The 24,618-nt window shown below is 39.1% G+C and overlaps 1 protein-coding gene across 4 annotated transcripts in view; it reads left to right on the top strand.

The window, feature by feature from the left end:
- The window catches only part of PCDH9 (protocadherin 9), a 904,685-nt gene that overhangs the window by 572,111 nt on the left and 307,956 nt on the right, over window positions 1–24,618 (top strand). Inside the window, exons 3-4 of one of the 4 annotated variants that reach the window (XM_045011862.1) lie at window positions 511–567; window positions 20,863–20,921. The exons of 2 other annotated variants lie outside the window; for them this stretch is intronic. In XM_045011862.1, the coding sequence (XP_044867797.1) occupies window positions 511–551 (41 nt within the window). In that variant the 3' untranslated portion in view covers window positions 552–567; window positions 20,863–20,921. Of the gene's footprint in view, window positions 1–510; window positions 568–20,862; window positions 20,922–24,618 lie in introns of those variants that run through there. One more of the 4 variants, XM_045011856.1, reaches the window with a different exon arrangement.

A 24,618-nucleotide genomic window follows, 5' to 3' on the forward strand; every position in this document is an offset into this window, starting at 1 on the left:
CAAGAAAAAAGGAAGTTCTACAAGGTAGCTTGCTTGTCTTTGTTATCATTTGCTGTGTTGTTTAGTATTTACCTATGCACTTTCTTCTTACAATGATGCTTCTGTCTTCACTGTGGGATGGGATTTGAAATCATCCTACATACCTGTTGGAGATCAAAGGAACAATGAGTTGTAGGTGATATTTTTCATTGAACTAAGTTAAAAAATGGAGCAAAATAGGATACATATAGTTTTCTGGCCAATTTGCATATAGGTACCACCTCTTTCTATAGCAGTCGCATTGAAAGCCCTTCTGCTTGCAAAAGTAAATAGAGATTCTCCTTTAGCTTGAGAGGGTGGGGGAGCTTATGTTTGGCTCTAATGGATATGAGTTTCATCTATGATGTTCCACATGGGCAGTTTGGCTGGTACCCACCATGTCTATATATATGGTAAACTATTTTTTTCCTTTTAATTTTAATTAATTTTTACAGTATATTGGAAATATAATGCTTGCATCCTGCACTATAGATGCAGCTCAGCAAGTGATAATGGGAGAATCATACATCTGAACTGAGGAGTTTACAGGTAATGTGAGTAGGGCTCCTTGGGAATTTTTTGACTGTGTCTTGTCATTGGAAAATGCTGATTCATCAAGACCTAAACTTCACAGAAACACATTGGTTTGGACAAAACGTTTGCTGGGAACATTTCTCAATGGGGAGAGAGACAGAAAGACAGACACTCCCTATAATATCCAATAGTTTAATTTAAAGCTGAGATTTGAATCTGGGCCTACCATATCATAGGTAAGCATGCTAATCACTGGGCTATTGGCTGTTATGGGGTTTATGTAGTCTCTGTCTCTCTATCACATACATGTTTTTGTTGTTGTTTTTTCATTAAAACTGTTGAAAGCTCTTAGTCTTGTTCCGCAAAAACAAATTCCCAAAGCTTGAAATTTTTCACAAAATGGAAATGTTGTTTTCTGGCCAGCCCAAACTGTGACCTTAAGTCCACAAAAACACAAGGACCAGTAAGAACGAAAAATGCGTATAGTATATGTAATTGATTAGTTTAAGTGGAATTATCCTGTTAATTCCCTGTCCATGCAAGAGAAGAGTGACATATTTAACTAGAGTATAGGGCTGTCTTAAGGCTTCATTCATTACCTGTATGCACTGTAGCATGGGCTTTGCTGATACTGAGTTGTATATCTCTATATAACACATAGCATACAAGTCCATCAAACAAAGCTGAACAAAGAGCAGGATCAGTAAACTCTGTACAAAGGTCTTACATGGGAGTGTTTCTCCATTAGTGAATAGGTGTCAACTGCACCGTGCAATCATGCAATATTAATTACAAATTATCTAACCCACCAAAGTCGGCAGATGTGTTTAGAGCTCATATGAATATATCTGTTTTAGTGATGTCTGTAACTGATGTGATTATACACAATTTAGCCTTTGGGGACACTAAATTGATGGCAAATCTATGAGAAACTAATGGTCAAGCTGTATTGAAGGTTAGTGAGGCATGGGAATATAGTTTCCTATACTAATTATTTTATCAGACTGAATTAAAACATGCATTTAAATAATGTCTTATATATCTCATCAGATCTTACAAGCTAAGCAGACCGTAATAATTTATTTCACAGACGTCACCCCAGGATGTCTGTGAAATAAATTATTTATTTATTTATTTATAAGGTCATGAGGCACTGGTGATTATGTTGATTCCATTCTTAACTCTTGAGTTCTTACTTAGTTATTGCCCAAGCAACAATGAAGTGGTCACTGTGTGGCTGAAGATGCCTATTTTTTTATAATGAGATGTGAAATAGTTTGCAACAGTTTATGGGCCTGAAAGATCCTATGGCATCTTTAGAGGAGTAGAAGTTCTACCCAGCGTTAGGGCAAAATTAGAATGTGAGTAATTACATTCTGCCTACCTAAATTACTGATGTTGTGTCAATTGGATATGGTAATCTTTGACACTTCCTGTCTTAATCTGTAGTGTATTATTGCTGTGCAATGTTAAAGAGTTGTTGCATTCAACCCTAGAGGTAGTTTGATTTCAGTGGTTGTTGAAGTGATTCCTACTGTAGTGTGCATGGTTTAAAAGCATTGTGAATACTTTGGGATGACAAGTGCAATTATGTGGGGGGGAGGGTCAGAGGGAGAGGATCTTAGTGAGAACCCATATTGTTACATTAATGAAACATATGCATTAGATTAAATCTTTAAAAATACAGAGAAACAGTTAGACAAGCTTTGTGATTTCTTTGTAATCCTAATATTTAACCATATCTGTGTTCACAAGAAAAAAATTGACCCATTAAGACTTTTGAGGGGCTTTATGTTCCTCTCTCATTCACCACACCCATGATTTACACTGAAACAAAATGCTCAAAAAGAGGGTGTAAAATGTTTCCAAATCAGAATGGTCACATTTATATCCATTTTACAGAAAATATAAGGAGGTGATAAATGAGGGATTTTTAAAAGAAATCTGTAACTTTGATGTTAATCTGGAGGTGTTATATATGTAATAGTCTCTCAGAAAACAAAAAAACTGTGTAATAATAGTTACATGTTAGACACACACACACACACATCAAAAATAGCATCAAAATTCAATATTTCTTTAATAAAAAGCCTCATTCTCCATTGCCCTTTCTCTTGTGTAATCATAACAGTAAATGACACTATCATGTGTAATCAGAATTGTATTACGTAGGTTGTAGTACAATTGCCTGAATATTCTATTTTTTTCCAAAGTTCCTTATTTGTGTTACAACAAATAACACATTCATAGAATCAACGGGTAGTGATCAATGGCTCCATTTTGAAATTTTGAAACTCCAATTAACTTTTCTCTATTTACACTGTGTGTGCGTTTGTTTGTTTATTTATTTATTAATCCATTTATTATTTCTCTTCAGGTGGTAATGAGAACAGACTAGGCAATTTCATGATTTTTTTTTAGTCAGCATCTAGTATCTAATTTCATGTTAGTGTTCCCATGCACAAGTACTGCTGCAAATGTAGTGTGGTAAATATTACAGAGCAAGGTTTTGTAGTGTTCTTTAACAGTTTTAACAAAAATGAAAAGAAGCATAGTCATGGGGCTATTTGTAATGATTGTCTAATAATGTATCTGTACCAAAAATTACATGTGGGGCCAAACTTGTCCTTCACTATCCCTTTCAAAGCGAGTTATAATGCAACATGTGTTCAGTTTGTTGAAGCAGGATGCTATTTCTGCCTGGAAAGACCTGTTAAATGGTGACAACCATTTTGGTGAATGTCTTTAATGTTTTTGTGAATGGTGTGTTTTTATTGTTGCATACCATACATTTATGTAAATAAAGATGTAGCCATTGTTTCCTGGTAGTGGTATGTTGCTGCTTTAATTAAGTTTGGACAGGGGGCAAGAGCCAGTTTTGGACAGCCTGCAATGTTGAAGAATGAGTTAAATATTCTCATAGCCAAATGATCTACTGCATGAGAAACTCACTGTTATGTTTTGTAAGTGTTGCCAGCCTATGAAGAGACAAGGGAGTTACAATTACACTAGTCTAATGAAAAGGGCATACACAGCCAGAGAAAATTCCCCCAGCTAATATTAAAGACACCAATATCTTATGAAAGTAAGAGAGATTACGAACACTAGTTTTGTTAGCTAAATATTGTCACCACTACTGGAAGGCAGACAGGAGAGGCAGGACAAATAGAAAATAAATAAATAAGCACTTTAACCAGGATCTGCATACTCCAAGATTGGTTTAGGACACTTAACCTGTCAACTTTGTGTAGGCTCACATTGTCCAGCCATGCCAGAATTAAAACAGAAGGCAATGGATTTAGTTTAATTAGTCTGCAATTTTATTCACTTAAAGTATCTGGGAGTAACCAACTACAAATTGTACAGTGCAGATCATCATACTTTCTTTAATCATTTACCCTGCCACCCTCTCCTTGTAAGAGGGTTAAGGGGGCTAAAAAGGAGGGGGCTTGCTTTGCTTTACATCCTTTTTTGATCCATTTTCTCTGATAACAGTAACCCTTCCATACTGATACCCACACTGGACATCCACCATAAGTTTTATGTACTAATTTGTGACATTATAATCTAACTTCCCTGCCCCACCCACTGGATCCCAGACCCACTATGGGGAAGGAAAAAAAATATTCCACTTCACCTTGGCCGGTCTGGGAGTGAGGGGAAAAATTACTTACTCCCCAGCTCCCAAGGAAGAAAGGACAACTAGCATGATGCCTGCAGCAGATCATAAAGGGACCTGATTCTTTTTTAGATTCTGTGAGTCGGAGGATTGCCAGCCCAATCTAGGCAAAAGCAAGCTTTTCTGGGACTGCACATAGTATAAATACCCCCACTCTTCCAGTCAGCAGGAAGGGCAGTGTCCCTCCCCGCCCCCCCAACCTGATTAAGCTATTTTCTTATCCTCCCTACTCTGTATAGGTCAACTTTCTTCCTTCCTCTACCTCTGCTACCAGTAGTAGAGGGAGCCTTTAAAGAGGTAACAACCCCCTTTTTTCCAGCCACCTCACAAAGCTGTGGTGAATGAATATCTTATTCTTGACACTTTCATCTAATCCACCTATAGGTGTTTGCCATCTCAGACTTGTATGATCAATGATAATTGCCAATTAAATAACTATAAAGTTCACCTTTCACTTAATGCACCAGTATATCCCAAGGTTATCCTATTTTTATCAGAACTCATCTGTTAGTGAGCAATATATTGTTGGCCGAAAAATTGCATCCTTCTATACATTTTCATGAGTTCCGTGGCATTATTATAGGTTAGTAACAACAACTAATTCAAATTCAAGAGTCATTACTGAGATGACTTAATTTCACACACAACATTAATTCGTAAAATGTTGCCATTCTTAAACACAGTTATGAACAGCCATGTAAAATGACACCATGTTGACCATGACTTTGTGGTCAGTGTAGATCAGGACAAATTGAAATCAGCATGTAATAAGTCAATTGTTTGCAACCATCTTGAAACACAATAAAATGAAGTATTATGTGTAAGCCCAAAGAGGAAGTAGAACAGGGATTTGTGATTGCTGCATTGAGAATATATAATTAAAAAGAGAAAAATAATGAAAAAACAACTGTAATTTGCCATAAAAAAAGCAGAGCTTTGAAAGGAATTTGCAAAAGTAGAGGTTTAAAAATTAGTCGGCCACATTTTGATTTCTGGTGTATGTATTTTTGACCCAACCTGTTTCTAAATGAAGAATATTTTTTAATTTAAAAGACTATTAATTTCATTTCTCACTCTTCCTAAGAAAACTATTAAAAGGGAAAATAGTTCCAAAGGTTTCAATTGTTGCCAGATTTTATCTCTCAGTATGTCAGATACGCACCTGCAAAACCACCAAATTGCCCTAAAGTCTAGTAGAAATTGCATATTGCCAACATGACTTTATTGCATCTCTTCTGCTTGCTTTGTGGCTTTTTAATGTGTTTATTACAAAGTGTAATGTTAACAGAAACATCCTGTTTTATGACCTGTTGACATTAAGAATAGAATTGGATGTATTTTAATCTGGAATGTTTCTTTTGTAGTTCGGCAGGCAGGTGCTCAGTGTTGTTTTCTTGCTAGTACAGTTTTGATTTTCATCAGCATTAAACGAGCCCTTATTAGTTAAGGATCCTGCTTTCACTGCTCTTTTAGCAGCCTTTACTAAGTACTATCATTTAAACTGGAAATGTTAGCTATATTGAATGTAACCATTAGATGAGTTAACAGAATGATAGAATTGTACATAGGAAAAATGTGCCTCCTAGTGTAAAGAAGGTGAAATGTGTACTTTCATGAACTTGCTTGATGAAATTACATTTTGATAGCTGCAAGCTGTGGATGTGATTCATTCTCCCTCAAAGAGATAAAGAGAAATAGCATATATTTAACCGAGTGTGGGAACTGCTCTGTGGAGAAATCCTATTATACATTTCAGATGTGCGTCTGTGGAAATAAGTAAGAAGCAGAGAGAAAAAATATTTGTCCTTCATATGTTTATATTAATAAGCAATATAAATAAATGTTACATAACCCAAAATTATGCCTTCATGTAAAGAAAACAGGGCTTGGGTGAAAAACTGTAACAAAACCTTGGCATTTTAAAGGTTTCACTTCTAAATATAAAAAGAAGAAAATTTTTTGTAATGCCTGAGGATATTCAAAATAAAAATAAACATTTGGAAGTAATTCCATGTTCTTGGAAGCAATGTCTAAAATAACCCAAGTCTGCCATTAATGCTATACTTACAATGCTTTTTATTTCCAGTATATTAAAAAAATATTTGTTTCAGTGTGGCTTATAAAACACGAGACCCCACATTTGAATAAACCTAATGATACAGTTGTTTAGTGAAATGATTTCAGGGGAACTAAATCATAATATAATTCCAGTAATAAGCAGGAATATTTCTGTGGCGTGGTTTAATTAATATTACAGTTCAGAGTTATGGCAAGAGTGTCTTGTATTAAACTTGCAACAAAGAGTCCTGTGGCACCTTATAGACTAACAGATGTATTGGAGCATAAGCTTTTGTGGGTGAATACCCACTTCTTCAGACATATGTATTAAGCTTTGTCATATGACAGAGTCCCATGTGCAGAAGCTAATCCTTTCATGCAAAGAACTCTGGTTTACAGTGTTACTATCACAGGGGCCAGTGGGTGATGGTGTTTTAACCTTACAGTCTGTTTCCACTGTATAATCCTTGCTTTTCTTTACTGCTCCAAAGTTGCTTGTTCCACTTGGCTAGACTGAAGTTCATAGTGGAGAATTTACAGTTTAACATGTAGCCAGGGAGGCCTCTATGTTAACTTTTTCTCTCTAGATAAATCACTGTCCATAGCTATTTTTGTGTTTCATATTCTGAGAACTGAAAGAAGAACATTTGCCTTTGAGACATTTCCTCCATTTCATTAAACACAAGTTCATACCTCACACAGAATCTTACACTGTCGCATTTGGCTACAGGCAAATAGCAAGAGGAACTGGAGACAAGCTGGCTGAATTAGCCTACTGAACAGCTATAAAATAGACTGAAGACTGGATTCAATCTTAGCACCATGTATTTGTTTCTTAAAAAAAAAAAAACCCTGAGAGGCATGATATGTATCAACATTTTATTAAGATTTCTACAGCATTCTTGGTTTAGAAAGAAGACACAGAACCAAATTTTATCCTGTTTTCCTTTCCCTTCTCCCCATGCACCAATTCAGGATGTGTGGAATGTGAGTCAGGTTTGAATCTGATCTGTGCAACTCATTTCATAAGTGTGGGGTGGATATTTAGTGCAGGTACTCCATAGGGAAGGGATACAGAGACTTGATAAATGGCTTGGTAAAGGACTTAAAGGAGGTGTTTATTAAAGGAGAAGACTGAGGAGGGTAGCCTAGGGGCTTCTGTAACTTGCATGGCGGGGAGCCAAGACCTGTTTCCTTGAAAGCCCACCGTAACCCTCATTTGAGAGTGGGGATGGTAAGGTCCCAGCAATGGGTTGACTGGGGACCAGGATGGAAAGAGAGGGAGGCTGGCAGAAGCCACCAGGTAGATATTGAATGAAATGGGGTTATCCGCACTGTACACTTTTATCTGCTGCGTTGTCCCAGAAATCCAATAATAAAGTTGCGGCCTGATTAACACACATGCAGTGTCTCCTGTCCTCCTGTCAGGATAGCCGGACAATGTCTGCTATATTAAAAAGCCATCTACGCTCAGAAATCTTTTCATTATACAGATTCATAGATTCTAAAGGCCAAAAGTGACCATTTTAATGTCTGTTATAACTACAGCAGAGGTGAACAAACTACGGCTTGTGGGCTGGATCTGGCCCTCAGGGCTTTGGATCCAGCCCGCAGGATCTCCACCACCGTGGTGCTGCAGGCCCGGCGCTGCTCTCACGAGCAGCTGGCACCTGGCTCCATCTCTGTGGCTCCTGGTGGGGGTGGGGCAGAGGGCTCCGTGTGCTGCCCTCGCCTCCAGGCACCGCCCCGCGCAGCTCCCATTGGCCGGGAATGGGGAACCACGGCCAATGGGAGCTTCGGGAGAGGTATCTGGAGGCACGGCAAGGGCAGCGGATGGAGCCCTCTGCCCCCCCCTTCCCAGGAGCCGCAGGGACATGGTGCCAGCTGCTTGGCGGGGAGGCAGGGAGCCTTCCCTGGTCCTGGTGTGCGCTGCTGCCACCCTAGAGCCACTCCAGGTAAGTGGTGCTGACCCGGAGCCCGAACCCCTCGTACACCCCAACTCCCTGCCCCGAGCCCCCGGCCGCACCCCAATCCCCTGCCCTGAGCCCCCTCCCGCACTCCGCACTCCTCCCTGCACGCCTGCCCTGAGCTGCCCTTGCACTCCACACCCCTCCTGCACCCAAATCTCCTTCCCTGTGTCCCCTCATACAGCCTGCACCTCTCCTCTTCCCCAGGCCTGAGCCCCTTCCTGCACACCTTGCACCCCCTCCCACACCTTGCACCCCCTCCCACAACACAATGCACTGCCCTGGCCCTGGATGCAATTTCCCCACCCAGATGTGGCCCTCAAGCCAAAAAGTTTGCCCACCCCTGAACTACAGCATATTTTCAAAAGATATCCAGACTTAAAGACTTCATTTAAAGACTTCAAGTGATGAAGAATCTATCCAACACTCAGTTACTTATAGACAGCAATCAAGTTACTTCTTTACCTTCACTTTGATAAACTACGCAGACTGTGCTTCTTAACCTGACTGTAAGTCAAGTTTTCTAAATGTTGACTCATATTGGTAGCTCTTTTCTGAACATCTTTCAGTTTTTCAACATCCTTTTTAAGTGTGGACTCCAAATCTGGACACTATATAAGAGGGAAGTGACAAATGCTGCATGCTTAACCACTTAATCATCCAGACCTTTTATAACAGTCTCAAGGTTAAAATGACATAACCACAATTTCAACTTAAATGCCCACAATAGGGAAAAAAACCCTCCTCATAAAACCCCTAAAACACAGGCAGTGCTTTTATTGATTTCCTTCTGTACAGATTCTTATGTTTTGATGTCAGCGGGTATTTCTTCATGCCTTAGCAGCTAAACAAAAAGTCTCTTTACATTAGGATTAAAACAGAGAAACTCAAACCAATTTTATAGCCATCCAAGTAACTGCTAAAAATTAGAGCAACAAAAGAAAATTGCAGTTTCAGTGTCAGTTAAGTTTCTTATGCTACACTCCATGCTGGAAATCATTTGTAAATAAGGCTAAGATTTTGTCATGGATATTTTTAATAAAAGTCAGGACAGGTCACGGGCAATAAAGAAAAAATCATGGAAACCATGACCTGTCTGGGACTTTTATTAAAAATATATGTGCCAAAATGGCGATCTTTGGGTCCCCACACCGCCTGAAGCAGGGAAGCTGTGTAGCAGCTAGGAGCTCCAAGGCCCTCCCATGGCTGGGAGCTGTGCAGCCTTCCGCCACTTGCAGCAGCTGGGGCCTGTGGGGTACCCCTGCCACCTGCAGCTACGGGGGCCCTCCCACCACCTGTGGTGTCTGGGAGCTGTGGGGTGCCCCCACGGTATCCAGGAGCGGTAGGGTACTCCCACTGCCCACATCCCCAGGGGACCATGGTGGATGGGAGCTGGAGCTGCAGGGTTCCCCTGCTGCCTGTAGCTCCAGGATCCCCCACTGCCCACGGCAGCTGGGAGCTGTGGGATACCCCCACTGACCATGGGCAGCAGGGGATTCTGCAGCTTCCAGCCACCGCAGGCTGAAGTCATGGAGGTAACTGGAAGTCACGGATTTTGTGATTCCACAACCTCCATGACTAAATTGTAGCTTTATTTATAAATAATCATGCAGATTTTACAAAATGTGTAACAGTAGCAAGTTGCAATCCTGAAAACCCTTACTCAAGTAAATAGTTTCCCTGACTTTGCATCACATGTTTACAGGTTCTCCCTGTGGAGCTACATGCAGGCAACTAGTAGAAAAATGTAAGATGAGTGGAATAAAGGCAAAGCCTGTTGCTGCACAGATCCTCTGTAATTGGCCAGTGATTTAGAATAAATACTTTTCTCTATTTACAGCAGGCTATTAAACTAAAATTAATTTCTATAAAGTTTATTGGCATCACGTAAAACTAAAATTAGTGAATTATGATACAGAAGCTCAACTTTCCATCATACTCTAACCCAGGGGTTGGCAACCTCTGGCACGCGGCTCACCAGGGTAAGCACCCTGGCGGGCCAGGCCAGTTTATCTGCTGCGTCGGCAGGTTCAGTGGACCGCAGCTCCCACTGGCCGCGGTTCACCGTCCCAGGCCAGTGCGGGAGGCGGTGGCCAGCACATCCCTCGGCCCGCACCAGTGGGACCCGTGATCCGCCGAACCTTCCGACGCAGTAGGTAAACAGACTGGTCCGGCCCGCCATTGTGCTTACCCTGGCGAGCCGCGTGCCAGAGGTTGCCGACCCCTGCTCTAACCTGTTCTGAAACTGGAGTTCTAGATTTTTATGGAAGGGTGTCAAAATAGGGGAAAAACTGATTACTGACTATGTCAAGACTTGCTGTGTGCTTTAATTTCAATACATATTTGTGAAAGTGTAGGGAAATATCTGATATTACTTATTTCATAGCTCATATTTCAACTTAATTAAAATGTAAAACTTGTCCTGACATGGGTCTCATTTAAATTACATTCATACATACCATTATCCTTCCCCCTAGAAGCTGGTGCTCATCTCTGGAAAATTGCCAAGTATTGGTCCAGTATCATTTTTAACTTGGAGTCTATAAACACAAGGAATTAAGATCTCCATAAACAAGATTATATGTATTATCATCTAGTTTGTTTGAATGGATATCTTGAAAAACGTATTTGCAAAAGTCAAATGCTAGGGGACAAATCCAGTGACGAGACTGAGAGAATTTAGCATTATAAGTAACATGCATCTTCAAATGATCTCTCCGACATGTAAGTTACACTAACATATAAATTTAGACTCACAATCACATACAAACATATTATTTACTACCCTTACACATTACCTCTGAATGTGGTCCACTGAATGTGAATTTTAAAAGTCTACATTGGGTGTATCTTACACACCCAGAGCTAGACTCTGCTCTAAATTACACTGCCATAAATCCAGAATAGCTCTACTGACTTCAGTGATGGAAGAATCTGACTCGGAGAAGAGAGAACAACTACTAACATTGTGGTGTTTATTAAAGCTATCTTCTGACATCTTTCTCAGGCTCCTCAGCATGTAAGTTACATCAGCTTAGATTTCCTTTCACTTAGCCACAGTCAATGACTGAATGGAGAACAAATTTAAGGAAATCTAAGAGAATGTAAGGGATAAGACTTATACCATCTTGCACATCACTAGGGTTATTTGAAATATCTATATAAGCATTTCTTTAAATTAAAAATGGAGTAAATTTTGCCAGCCGGGTTTCTCATTTATTGACCACCTATTACACATTATACATTTATCCCCAGGGTTAAATCCAGGCCTGGCGTAAGCAGTTGAAAACTCTTTTGAAGTCATTGGAGTTTGCATCTGCTTCAGTGGGCTGAATTTAATCTTAGAGCTGTGTGAAAGTCAGTGGTTTCAGTTCACTGGAAGTCAGGTGATCTTTTTTCTCTTCTCTCTCCTTCTGTACATATATGTGTAGTTCTTGGCATCCTTTTTGTTTCTTGTTGATTTTTCAAGATTGAATGAAACCAAAATATAAGGTGAAAGAAGCAAACAAGCAAACTCTGCTTGAAATGGTTATAGTTTTCCTGAATTCATGTCAAAACCACTGAATTTTGTAAGATTTTCATTTGAAACCACTGAATTTCAAACTGATTTTTTACTAACCACTCTAGCTTGAAACTTGCTTCAGTTTCATTGCAAGTGCTATGAATCTCTGAGAAATGTCTGGTCCAAATGTCAGTTCTGTAACAAAAAAAACCCCAAATATTTGGCTTCATTGTAGAAATTTTAAATTGCATGATTGTTGTTTAAAATAGGAAGCCACTGTATTTTCAGTGGGATGCTCTGCCAGTTAGCATGATTTCTCCAGTTGGCAGGATTTGTCTTCTTTTCCCATTTATCATTCTGTAAAAAATAGAAATAAGATGAACAATTGATTAAAATCCAATTTTTCAGGCATAATTGAATGGATCTGGAGAACTGTGTGTGAATTCTGGGGTATTCCAGAAGGCAAACTAGTTCTAATCGTGTGACACAAGATCAATTAATGATAGTGGTGATTTTTACAAAATCCTAGGGCAGTGAAGCATATAATATGTCACATACAGTTTGTTATTTGTTTATGTTTGTTTTTGAGACTCTTTCAGGAAACTCTGGGGAAATGTAGTATTCTAGGGTTTTTGATGAATATCTTGGTTTGTTACATTAGTACTGAAATTGATTATCTGATTAGTCAAATTCAGTTTCTAATGGTGGACTTGACTGTGCAATCTCTGTTTTCTTTGGTAAGCATTTGCTCATTCAATAGGACTACTCTGATGAAAAAGGATCACACTGCTGAGTCCTTGGAAATCTCACTTGCAACACTTGAATGGGTACAAATGACCAACGGAGTGGTAGAATTTTTGAGCACCAATTAATGCTGTTTTGACGCTCCTGTTAGCTTTCCTTAGTCTTTAGCATACCTTAGACAGACTGGACATTATGCATATTTAATTCTTATTTCTGCTGCTGTAATTTTTCTTACATTAAATATTCTGAGGGAGAAACCTAATTTGTGATCCTTATTATAATCATGCCCAGCTTTGTCTGATAGAGGCTGATCACAAGATATGCCAACTCTTGAACTAAGAGAGGCAATGCTTTTTTTTAGGTCTTTCACATACTCTTTTACAAGATATGGAGTTGACAGCTAATATTGTTCTGTAGATGTATATTTCCACAAAATCATTCCTGCTTCTGGTTTTGAGAAATAATGAGAATGTGACTCCAATTCCATCCGCTTAGAAAGTAATCTTGTTCCTTTAGAGAATAAACAATATTTGTTACTTTTAAATGGCATTTTTTGAATGAACAAGGTTGTTTTCTAATTCCCAGTCTTTTGTTCTATTACCATGCTAATCAGATACACTAATTAATGATATTCATTTTCAGTGTCCTGTGAAGTGTACCTCTGTTTAAAGACAACTGTTTTTGTTTTGTCCTTTTGCACTTCCTGGATAATAGTTTTTGTTTGATTCCTACTTCTCTGAGTACCTATGCACCACACAAGGTTGTTTTTTTTGTGTTTTTTTTCTCTTTTCAGATGTACTAGCTTGTAAGCATATCTTATTGAGTGCCATGACATTGGAGGAGTAGAAGGTAATTTATCTTGGTGCTCAGAAATTCTACAGTGTTACTGAATGCTGATGACTATACACTTGTGCCGTAAATGGAAAACCATTTAGTCAGAAACTGAAATTCTTCATCAAGTAAATAGCAAAATGAGCTTTTGCCTCCCAAAATTGTGAATTGTCCCCTTCCATAGACAGTGTAGAGGTACCATACAATAGTTTGGAAGGGCATTTTGAGACATTTGAAAAGAACTCTTAATTTAAAGTACTTGTTTGGTTTTTTTTTTAGTAAAGCTCTGTCCTCAGATATGTTCACGCAATTTCCATTGAAGTGAATTGCATTTCTGTTGAAGTGGTATCCACTTACCTGAAGGCAGATATGGTTCTTCATTTGTAGAATGAAACAGAGAGAACTGTATTAACTTGTTTCCATTTACTGTTTGGTTTAATGCTAAAATAATTATATTTTACTCAATGATGAAGGCCTCCTCTTTGTAACAACACATAGACATGTTACCATATGACTTAAACTCAACAGTAGGGATGGAAAATTTACTTCTAATATCTTCCTTTACCCTAGTACTCTTCCTACTGTTGTTGTGATATAATATTAATAGAGGACCTGGAAAATTCAGTTGTAAAGCAGTAAGCTAGTCTCAGCCTTAGCTATAGTGGAGCTCTCCTCTCACTATAATGGGTCCCCTTTGAATTCACATGTATGTGATAGGTATCTGCAACTCTGATCAACCCCTGTCCAGAGAAGAGAAAATCACTGTTTGATTTGTTATTTGTTTTGTTGTTGTTTGTTTCTTTTTGGGGGGGAGAGGTTTTATTTTATTGCACAAGTAGGATACCAATGGGTTGATGGAACCATGCTTCCTCATGGAAGTGCCTTAGAGTAGAGAAATGTGTTATTAATTCATAACATTGACTTGACAACAAGCCTTTATCTAACCCATGAGACTCAATACTTATTTTGTTTCTCTAACATAGGGAAAATAAATATTACATGTATGTAACAAGGCAAGGACACACCCCTGCAGCACCTCCTGTCGGTCGTCCTGGGAATTAGCTCTTTTGACCCAGAGCGCCCTCTGTAGGCCGGTGTCCCGCTTGCCCCCATGTCCCTCCTGGACCTGGTGCCCCTTGTCCTCAGATGCTTCCCCCTGGCAGTACACCCACTCTCAGGATCTCCCCACCCAGGGGAACCCCCACCCACTAGCCCCACCTTGCCTCAGTCACCATCTAGCCCCCGCTCTCTGGGGCAGACTGCAGTGTAAAAGCCACTCATCATAGGCAAGGGGGGTTTAGACCGGCTGCACTCTTGAACCCTAGTACCTTTCTGGCCTTTGACAAGGCTGCAGCCTGGGGCTTTTCCAGGCGGAATCTCCCCAGCTCTCTTGCCCTATTTCCCAGCCATGCTCCCCTCAGATACTCTGTTCAGCTTCTCAGCAGCCAGGCCCTTCTCCCACTAGAGACACAGAGAGACTAACTCTGTTCTGAGCCCGCTGCCCTCTTATAAGGGCCAGCTGAGCCCTGATTGGGGCATGGCCAAAGCTGTGCCTGCTTCCCCAATCAGCCTGGGAACTACTTGCTCCCAGCCACAGACCACTCTCAGGGCTGTTTTAAACCCTTTAAGGCTGGAGCGGGTGACCACCCCACTACAATGTATTTTTCCTTAAAAAATTGTGTTTTCCACAAACAAAATAGAGTTGTGCCTGTCAATACACAAACTTGGATTGCGCTCCTTATCCAAAAGAGAAAAAAAATCTAATCTTTTTTTTTTAATACAAAGGACAACTTGTTAACATTTTAAAATATGAATGAATAAATTCTCTAGAAGCAGGGATATTATTTTGTGGCTGTGGCTTTCTCCTCTCATACGGATCCAGAGAAATACAGGGTTAAAAAAAATAGGTAAGGAGATTGCAAACGTTCTATGATTATTTTCAATGTTGAGACATGTACAGTACATTACACTGTGATTCCACCAACACAACAAAATACTTATTACCTCTGTCAATCATAGTGAGTAGAGATGCCTTGGTACTCAGATGTGATAATATCTTAGTCTATTATAGTTAGCACTTATTTACCATGTGTGTGGGGAAGAGTGGAGGGGCAGAATACACACATCTTCACATTTACCACAGCCCGAGATGGATATTTTTGTTCTTCTGGAATCATAATAACAAAATCCAGTGTTTTGGCTTGTGCAGTAGGCTTGTGCATTATTCTTAAAAAGTTTTGCAGTTTTAAAAAAGGGTTGTTTTTACACATTCTGAAAAGCATTTCTTGTTTTGCTATGTCTATGCATCTTGCAGACATGCAGGAAATCAGCACCTATAGCCGCAGTTAGTGGCATTCAGATACCATGGTGATAAGTGTGATATAATAACCTAAAATGATATATTCTAGATAGTACTTACTGGAGTCACATACAAAATGGTAGACTCTCCCTGGAGAATGTGCCACAGGCAATTTTACTAGAGTTGGTTCATGCAGTTAGGTTGCTTGTTATCTTCAAGGCTACCTTATTAGTTTTTCCTCTGAGGAAATATCTCCTTCTTTAAAGAAAAATAATCCTCATAGAGTATAGAAGTTGCTACTTGTATTAAAATAGGAGAAATGTTATATCTATCTATCTATCTATCTATCTATCTATCTATCTATCTATCATATAAAATTTAGACTGATGTAATCTCCCAAGTGCACATTTGTATTTCTCCACGGGACAGCTTACTATTTAAAAATGATTTTCATTGCTTCTCATCAAATTGTACTAGTGCCTAAAAATTCATGGTATTAACAGCTGAAAGCATCCCCCAAAATTCCACAACCTGACAAATCAGAAGTTTCATTTTCAAGACATGATTTGAAATGTAATTTCTCTGAGGGTAACCCAATTTCTGCACAGAGAAGACTCTTCTGTCATCCTGGTTATATGCCCGATTCCTCTTTGAGAGTAGCTCTCTGGTGACCTATGGATTTGAAGTCAGTGATTAAGCACTAGACAGGAACAAAAAGGGTGAACATTTTTTTTTCCTTTTGGTTTCCCAACTAATCAGGATTAAAAGTGCTGTATAGTACTTAAAGGATCTAGGTGTGCTTATGTAAAAAATGTCACTGGGCATGCTATCAGAGGGATGGTTTTGTTGGCTGTTAAACATAGCATATTAGTTATAAATGTTCCTTTAATTTAAAATGTTTCATTTTTTAAACAAAATATATAAATAAGAGCATTCTCATATCCATGATTCATTAGCATAGATTGTACATAGATAGTTATTGACGGGCATGACTATCACATTAAATAGGCCTTATTTTTTGTACATGTAAAAATATGCATGGACGGGATTATACCGCTTTGGAATAACTGACTAGTTTTGACATTTAGCTTTCGCTGAGTAATTTTTGTATCAAACAGCAGAGGAAATAGATCCAGTGTAGGTATCCTTTTTATTGAATTTTGTCTTAAACAAGTGCTTAGTTAGTTGAGTCACCTAAGTTAACGCACATCATTTTTAAGAGAGCTTTATGTGCACTCATATACTTGAGTAACACCAAATAAATTTACACTGACAAACTAATGGCATAGAATAAAAGCCTCCATGGAGAAGCCAATACAATTCAAGTGTTATTTTAAGCATATTGTTTTTGCAAAAATGCAACAAAAGAGGCTGGTTTGATCGTTACTGTTATTGCAAGGCCCTTGAAACCCAGCCACTTCCCAGTCCTGAGCATGAATGTGCTCTGGCAAGTAGAGCTTAGTCATTAACTAATGAATTGTAGCTGCAGTCTTTCAATAAAAATGTGTAGGTGTCTAGTAATGCTTTAGCATTACCAGCAATTTTAATGTCATTTGTAGGTTAGCTTGTGAAATTAAAAGTTGAAACTGATCTTTTTTTTCTCTTGCCTTTTGAGAGGATGCTTAACTGCAGATAATTTGGATCATTCAGAAAAGGAACTAAATGGTGCTACAAAGGTGTTCAAACATAACATGATGGATTAACTCTGGATGATGCAATTTCATTGATCATTTTTTCTCTATGATGTACAAAACAGTCTAAGCTGAGAAATTGTGTGAGCTCAATAATTTTTATAGTATTATGCCAGGAATAATCATGGGACTCTTTTTTTTGTTTGTTTCTTTTTTCCAAAACTGGTGAAGCATAATTATGCACTTAAACTGTGTTTATGGATCCCTTGATGTGCATGCAATTAAAAACATAACTATTTGCTATTTGCATGCACAGTTTGCATACACGTTTGTGAAAATTATGTAAGTGTGCATACATTTTTTGCACATCTAATACGTAATCTATACATAGATGAAGAAACATCAATGTGCAAGTTGCAAAATGCAAATGTATACACTGACAGCTTCTCTTCAGCAATAATGGAGATTGCATAACTGAGACCATAAACATTTACTCGAGAATATGCCACCTATTTTTTTCATAGTAGCTTATGTTAGAGGTGGACATGTTTAAAAAATAATAATCTGAAGTCTCAGTTAATGTCATCTGGGTGACACTGTGTGCAGTCCAATCAAACTGTTATGGTTGCATTTTCAAACTGGAGTCTCAGAAGCTGTGCTCACAAATCCTGTTACAGAAAACTTCATGGTCTCCTGATTCTGTTGTGCTTCACTGAGAGGGTTTGCTTGCATATGGGTTGGGTCCATGGTTTCTGTGCAGTTCACCTTGAGAACCATAAAGCAGAGGGTCTCTGCTGGCCTTACTACACATACTTAAGTCCCATAGACATTAACACAAGCTATTCAGTGATCCCTTTAGGACTCAAAAGCTCTATTCATATCTTCCTTTCTAAAAGTCAGCCAGCACCTCAGGATACCTACATGGATAAGTGGGTGAAGAAGATGTGATGACCAAAAGGCAGGGGTGAAGGAAAAATATTAGAAATGTTGGCAATTATTTTGAATTTACTCATGCCAGTTTATGAACAGTAGCTTTGTATGATGACTAGAAACCATTTTTATATGGAAAACTGCCTAGTTAAGTAATGAAACTCTTTAATAAATAACAAGGGGTACTGTAACTGCCAAAGTAACGAACCATTTGGATATTTTATTTACACTTTGGCTGAAGGGTGAGCAGCTGGAGTCACAGTAACTTACATAAATAAATGAAACATCTTTATAAAAGCACAGTAGAAGTTAATATTTCTAAGTAGCGGTTAAAAATACATTTTGCCCCCTTGGAGAATATTTTAGTAATGCAATACAACCTTCTGCTCCACACTCTATCTCATTTTTGGAGGAGCATCATTTATAGCCAGTGTCCTTCTGCACTGACCCTCAAACTGAGGCCCTAGTACTTTTTCGGGGTGAGGTGGGGTGGGAGGGATTCCTTTAAAATACTCGACATAATTGTGTCTCGTTACAAAGATTTTCACATCATTTATAAACTGAGATTTGTGCAGTAACTCCTCACTTAACGTCCTCCTGCTTAATGTTGTTGCAAAGTTACGTCGCTGCTCCATTAGGGAACATACTCGTTTAAAGTTGTGCAATGCTCCCCTATAACGTCAATTGGCTGACTTTACAAGGGAGCATTGCACAAGTTCCTCTTCTCCGCCTCCTCCCCCTCCCTTCCTCCCTCCCTCCCAGTGCTTCCCCCTCCGCCAAACAGATGTTTGGCGGCGGTTAGGATTTCTTGGGAGGATGGGAGCGAGCGAGCAGGGAAGCTGCCCCCCCCCCGGCAAGCGGGGCCACCTGGAATGCAGAGTCCTTAGGGGCTGCAGGGCCCTGGGCTAAGGGGGCCCCGGGGCCCTGGCCTGCAGCTCTAAAGCCCCTTTCAGAATGCGGCCCTGTGAGCATGGGCTGGAGGACTCAGGAGGAGCAGGGGCAGCTGCACAGCCAATGGCCGGAGAGAAGCTGCGCTTTCCCCTTCAAAGCCAGCCAGAGAAAAGTGGCGCTGCCCGAGGGAAGTGCTCTGCACCTCCTGCCTGTCCCAGCCCTGATCCTCCTCCCGCACCCTGACCCTGAGCGCCCTCCCGCACCCTAACTCCCTCCCAGACCCTCCACCCCCCATCCCTGATCCCCAAGGGTAAGCCAGGGGCACCTCCCCACCACAGTACAGTACAATACTGTACAGTATATAATGCCTTTTGTCTGCACCAACACCCCGCATTTACATTAAATCTTATGGGGAAAATTGGATTAGTTTAACATCGTTTCACTTAAAGTTGCATTTTTCAGGAACATAACTACAACATTAAAGTGAGGAGTTACTGTATTTGGCTCAGGGCTGGAGCAGGCAGGAGGTGCAGAGCACTTCCCTGGGGCAGCTCCTGTTTGGTGCCAGGGGTGTGCAAGTTCCTCTTCTCCACCTCCTCCCCCTCCCTTCCTTCATATGATGTTGAAGTATGAGGCTTTTTTCATACTTCAGGAGAGTGAAAACTGGTTTGTAATCTGGCACTGGGTCCCACTGCTGATGTCACAAATCTTGACACTTTTCAGTTTTAGAAAGGGTGCCAGCAGAAATCCTAGAAAGGTTGGGCCAAATTATTGGCTAGTGTATTTGTACAGCTGCATTAACACCAGCAAAGAATTTGGCCTGCTAATTTTTAAAGAAAAAATACTTCAGTTTCAAATATGTCAGTTTTGCCAGTAAGAATTAAGGACCAGCCAGGAGGTATTTGCATCTTAAGTAAATAATTTGGTTGGCATCCTACTTGATACTCTTGCCTCTCTAGCCAACAACCAATCCTTTCCACATCCCAGGTTCTCTTCTTCTCACCTTTCACCTCATCATTTCTTTTTCTCCCACTTTAGGAATATTGTCTCCAGGATGGCCCTTCCCCACAGCTTCTGCTCACAGAGATGCCATCCAGGAGCACAGTGTTTGGCTGGATGGCTTCTGAAATGTAAAGCTCCGCATGGTGGTCTATCCAGCCTAAGCCTTACGCTAATTCTAAGAGAATTTTTCTAACCGTTAGATCTAGAAAACATCTAGATCCAGTTAACTGAACAAACAAGTGCAACTGTTTTATACAATAATGAGTTGACATGCCAGACTAATCTGTTCCTGTACCAGGAAGAGATGGCAATATATATTCACTGGTCAAATGGAATAATTGTCTCTTGGTGTGCCTTATATTCGGATATATATGAAAGCATTATCTTTATTCCTCCATTTATAAGGTTTTATACATGGTGAGAATCTTTTTTTTCTTTTCTTATGTGTGTACATAACAACACAGTTTCTTGCAATGTTGTTGTAGCTGTGTGGTCCCAGGATGTAAGAGAGACAGGTAAGGTAATATATTTTATTAGACCAACTTCTGTTGTTGGAAAGTACAAGTTTTTGAGCTACACAGAGCTCTTCTTCAGGTCTGGGGAAGGAAGCAGAGACACTCAAACTTGAAATGAGGTGGCAGAAGCAGATCCAGCTAGGAAATGGACAGAAGAAGAGGATGATGTACATATGCCTTGTCTGTAGTTCTCTACTGCAGGAGGAAGATGATCTTTGGAGTACATATGTGTCCAAATCTCTTCCCTTTTGTTCCATTTAGAGACCAGCTGTATAGGTGTGTGACATACTCAGCATACAATCTGGACTGATGAACAGCAGTTTCTTCTCAGCTCTCTAACCTGAGATGCCTTTTAACTACTTGGCTGTGAGAGCTACCACTCCTGGTCTTCTCACACATAGACTCCAGCATGTAAGTTACTCCCACTTATATGAGTTCTGCAGCCAACCACTCTTAAATTACACTACAGAGCAACAAGAGCAAACTCCTAGTCCCAGACTTTCTCCAGAAATGTATATCTTGTGCTGCCCAGCATCCTCCTGGACAATACAAGCTCATATGAAATCATTTTATTAATAGAAAATGGTATGTACAAATCCTGTTATCCCAAATGGAGTTTCCTAAACACTTCAATTCAAACAATAAAACATGTTTATTAACCACAAAATAATAGATTTTAAGTGAATATAATTAATGAGGTATAAAAGTCAGAACCGGTTACAAGAAAAATAAAAGTAAAACAACTAATATCTAACATAAATTAGAATGAATTCAAAGCAAGGTCTCTCACACCATGTTTCAGCAGTCTTACTGGTTGAACTTCTTTCACTCAGGATTCCACTCCCAGTTCAATGCTGTTTCCTTTGTTCTTCAGCTATTGTGGATGCCATGGGCAGAGAAAAAGGGAGAAATGATTTGGGTTATCTGCCCTCGCTTCTTATAGTTCTTTCCCTTCTTCAATGAGCATCTATAGCTGAGATTCCCAAGGCAAAAGGTCTGTGTGGACAGGAACCTCACACTGTTTATTTTTAAGATGTAGACTTTTCACTTATGTCTCTTTTCCTGCCAATGAATAGCCACTTAAACAGGTGTTGGCCCATTTGGTTTGTTTACACCTGGCTGAGGTGCCAAGTTCTCTTTTGTCTTTGAGGAACTGGTTTGGCCGTTCCACAGACTTTGAATATGTCTTAGTAACACCATACAGTGGAATCTTATAACTTTATATACGTTACCACACATATTTTATGAGGACAATATTGACCAGTGAGTTATGAATTTTCAAATGATACCTCACCAGGAATTACAAACATTATCATAAAGGTGTGCCAGGGATGAACACCTGTATAGACCATCACAAAAGGATCAGGTGCCAAGATGATGAGGAAGGGGGCATCTTTGTGTGGGGTGGACCAAAGAAGGACATTGCTTGGTGTATTCTGGAATGAATGTGGATTTTTTGTGGGGGTTTGGAACAGGATAAGAGGAAGACGGGGGACAGTTTTGTGTGTGTTTGTGGTACCTGGATGGATAATGGTGTAGGAGTAAGGTATGAGAGATTCTGTGCATGGGACCTGGCACCTTTCTAGGTAATTCTTGTATGTATACTGAAAAACTTGAGGACAGCTCTGTGCAGGCCAGAAGGCAGACAGTTATTTTATTTATGGCTCATAAGATATCCATGAATCATTCTGCTTGCTGTGTAGGCTTGAAGGGAACAGTTGTCCTCAGAAGGCTTTAGAATCCCAGAACCTGGGCCAAAGAAGGGTTGAACTCAATGTGATTGAAAATAAGAGAGCTCAGTCAAAGGAAGGATGAGTGCCATATTTCTTATGTCAGCACCTTTCTTTTTTGGTCTTTTCAGGTGTTAACCTATCAAAAGGTGTTGTTAGCCTGTTTAATGCAGCATTTTCCTGTGTGTAATATGAATTGCATCACCTAGGTTTGGCGGTTTGCTGACAGTTCATAGTACTACTTTGCTTTAATGTGAGACTGTCCTCCTCTCTTCAGTTGACCAATAAAGTCTATATGATTAAATTGAGCTTTGGTAAATATATATTAACTATCCAGAGGAACTAAACTTGGTTGATGTGATGCTTGATGTGAAAAGGGGCCTGGCACTCACCAGAGTCTTTAATAACTTTTAAAGTAGAAACACTTATGTTTGTGTACCTTCTTTTTCTTATTTTATATAATATCCAAATGCTACTGCTCCCAATATGTGAATTCTATGCAGATTCTGTTTGATGCAACTGAAAATAATTTAGTTCATATATACCCACACTGAGTTAACTGAAGTCTCATTAACCTGCAAATTAACCTGCTAAATCTGGTGGACAGAGATATTTTTTTCTATTTTCTTTTTCTTTTTTTAATGTTGTTTAATCATTATCAAGTGAATTAGCCAGTCCAGGTTAATTTAGGGAGTCATCTAAATTATCTTTTCCTCTAGCATTTTAAGTCTGTAGATGGTGCAGAAGGAGATAATTGTCAAATGTGAATTTGGCTTTAGCACTGTCTTTAAAGAATTCAAAGTGAATTTTGTTTTCTGCGTTTATTCCATAGTTATGATAATTTGAATCAGTCATCCACAATTGACAAGGGTCAATTCCTGTAGCTAATTGCATGTCTCTGGGTAATACTACAGTAAAAAATCTAGGTTAAAATAAGTGCTTGGGAGTTTACCAACAAAAAAAAGTAGTTGAAAAGATTATTGAACTTCTTTATGTAGTTAAGGATCAGCTTTTCAGATAACCTGTTCTCCAGGATGTTTTTGAATTATCTTTAAGAATGGCCCATTGATCTGTGTACTAAAGTGCTGGGATTGAAGTGGCTTTGAAATATTGCATTTCCACCTTTTTAATCAATTGAATCCTTCAATATAAAATGAAGCTATTAGAGGGGAAAATACATTGGTTTATTTTATTACCAAGGTGTTGTTTCTTTGTCAACACGTGAAGAAATGCTCCCCGAGTTGTCACAATTAACACATTAATTTGATGGACAGGACAAAAAAAATAATTAGCATAGTATTAAAGATGCAAAACCCCAACCAAGTGTGCATGAGCATACCTCATTCTCTAACAAATGTAGCTATGGGGAAAACCAGCATAATCTGCTAATTATAAAGTACTTTGATTACCAGTAGGTCTGTTTTGCATAGCTGTTTCATAGATATACTGTAGTAATCAAAGTAATTTATATTCTACCATGTAAGGTGAATTATTACCTGACCAATTAGTGGATCTTGTTGTCTCTCTGCTGAGGAATTTATAAAACTTCTGGCAACTGTGACTTTCTCTCACCCCCAAATCTCCTTTTTAATTTATTGGGGGGACAAGGGGAAGGAGGAGAGGAAGGAGCCCTAGCAGTTTTGTCTCCATTAATATGTCATGTGCTAAACAGATTTTAACAAGCACGAATTTCTGTATGTTTAGATTAAGTAAATCATTAAACTAGCATTTGCTATGCTGCAAATATCCATTTCACCCTGTTGAGTTTATCTAATATCTGTGGGCACTGATTAGTAGATTTGCTCATTATCGAACTGAACTTGTTGCATAAATCAAGGCCTTAAAGCATTATTTAGTGTGGTTGTTCCCTGAGCCATTTTTAACCTTTCTGTCTCAAGTACTGCAATTTAGTTTAAAAAAAATAAAAGATAAATATGTACTATTTCATTTCTCAGGCTTAATATTGACTGTAAATCATAACAATGCATGAAAAGTTCTCTATAACCACCAAAGGAAGCTCTCCCAATACAGTCATTTAAAGTAGAGTTTAAATGACTGTATGCATTTTTATTTTATGCATGTATGCATTTTTATTTTACCGCTAAATATTTAATATCTTTAAACTTGTTTGTTTGCTATTTCTATCCTTTCTTCTAATTTTTCTCTTGATCATTTTTTCCAATGGTGTGTGTGCATCCCAGGAACTACTGTATATGCTTTTACATTTTAATTTTATGTATATATCAATATTGCATACATACTACATTATTTATTTATATATACACAC

Source organism: Mauremys mutica, chromosome 1, assembly GCF_020497125.1.
Source record: "Mauremys mutica isolate MM-2020 ecotype Southern chromosome 1, ASM2049712v1, whole genome shotgun sequence".
NCBI lineage: Eukaryota > Metazoa > Chordata > Testudines > Geoemydidae > Mauremys > Mauremys mutica.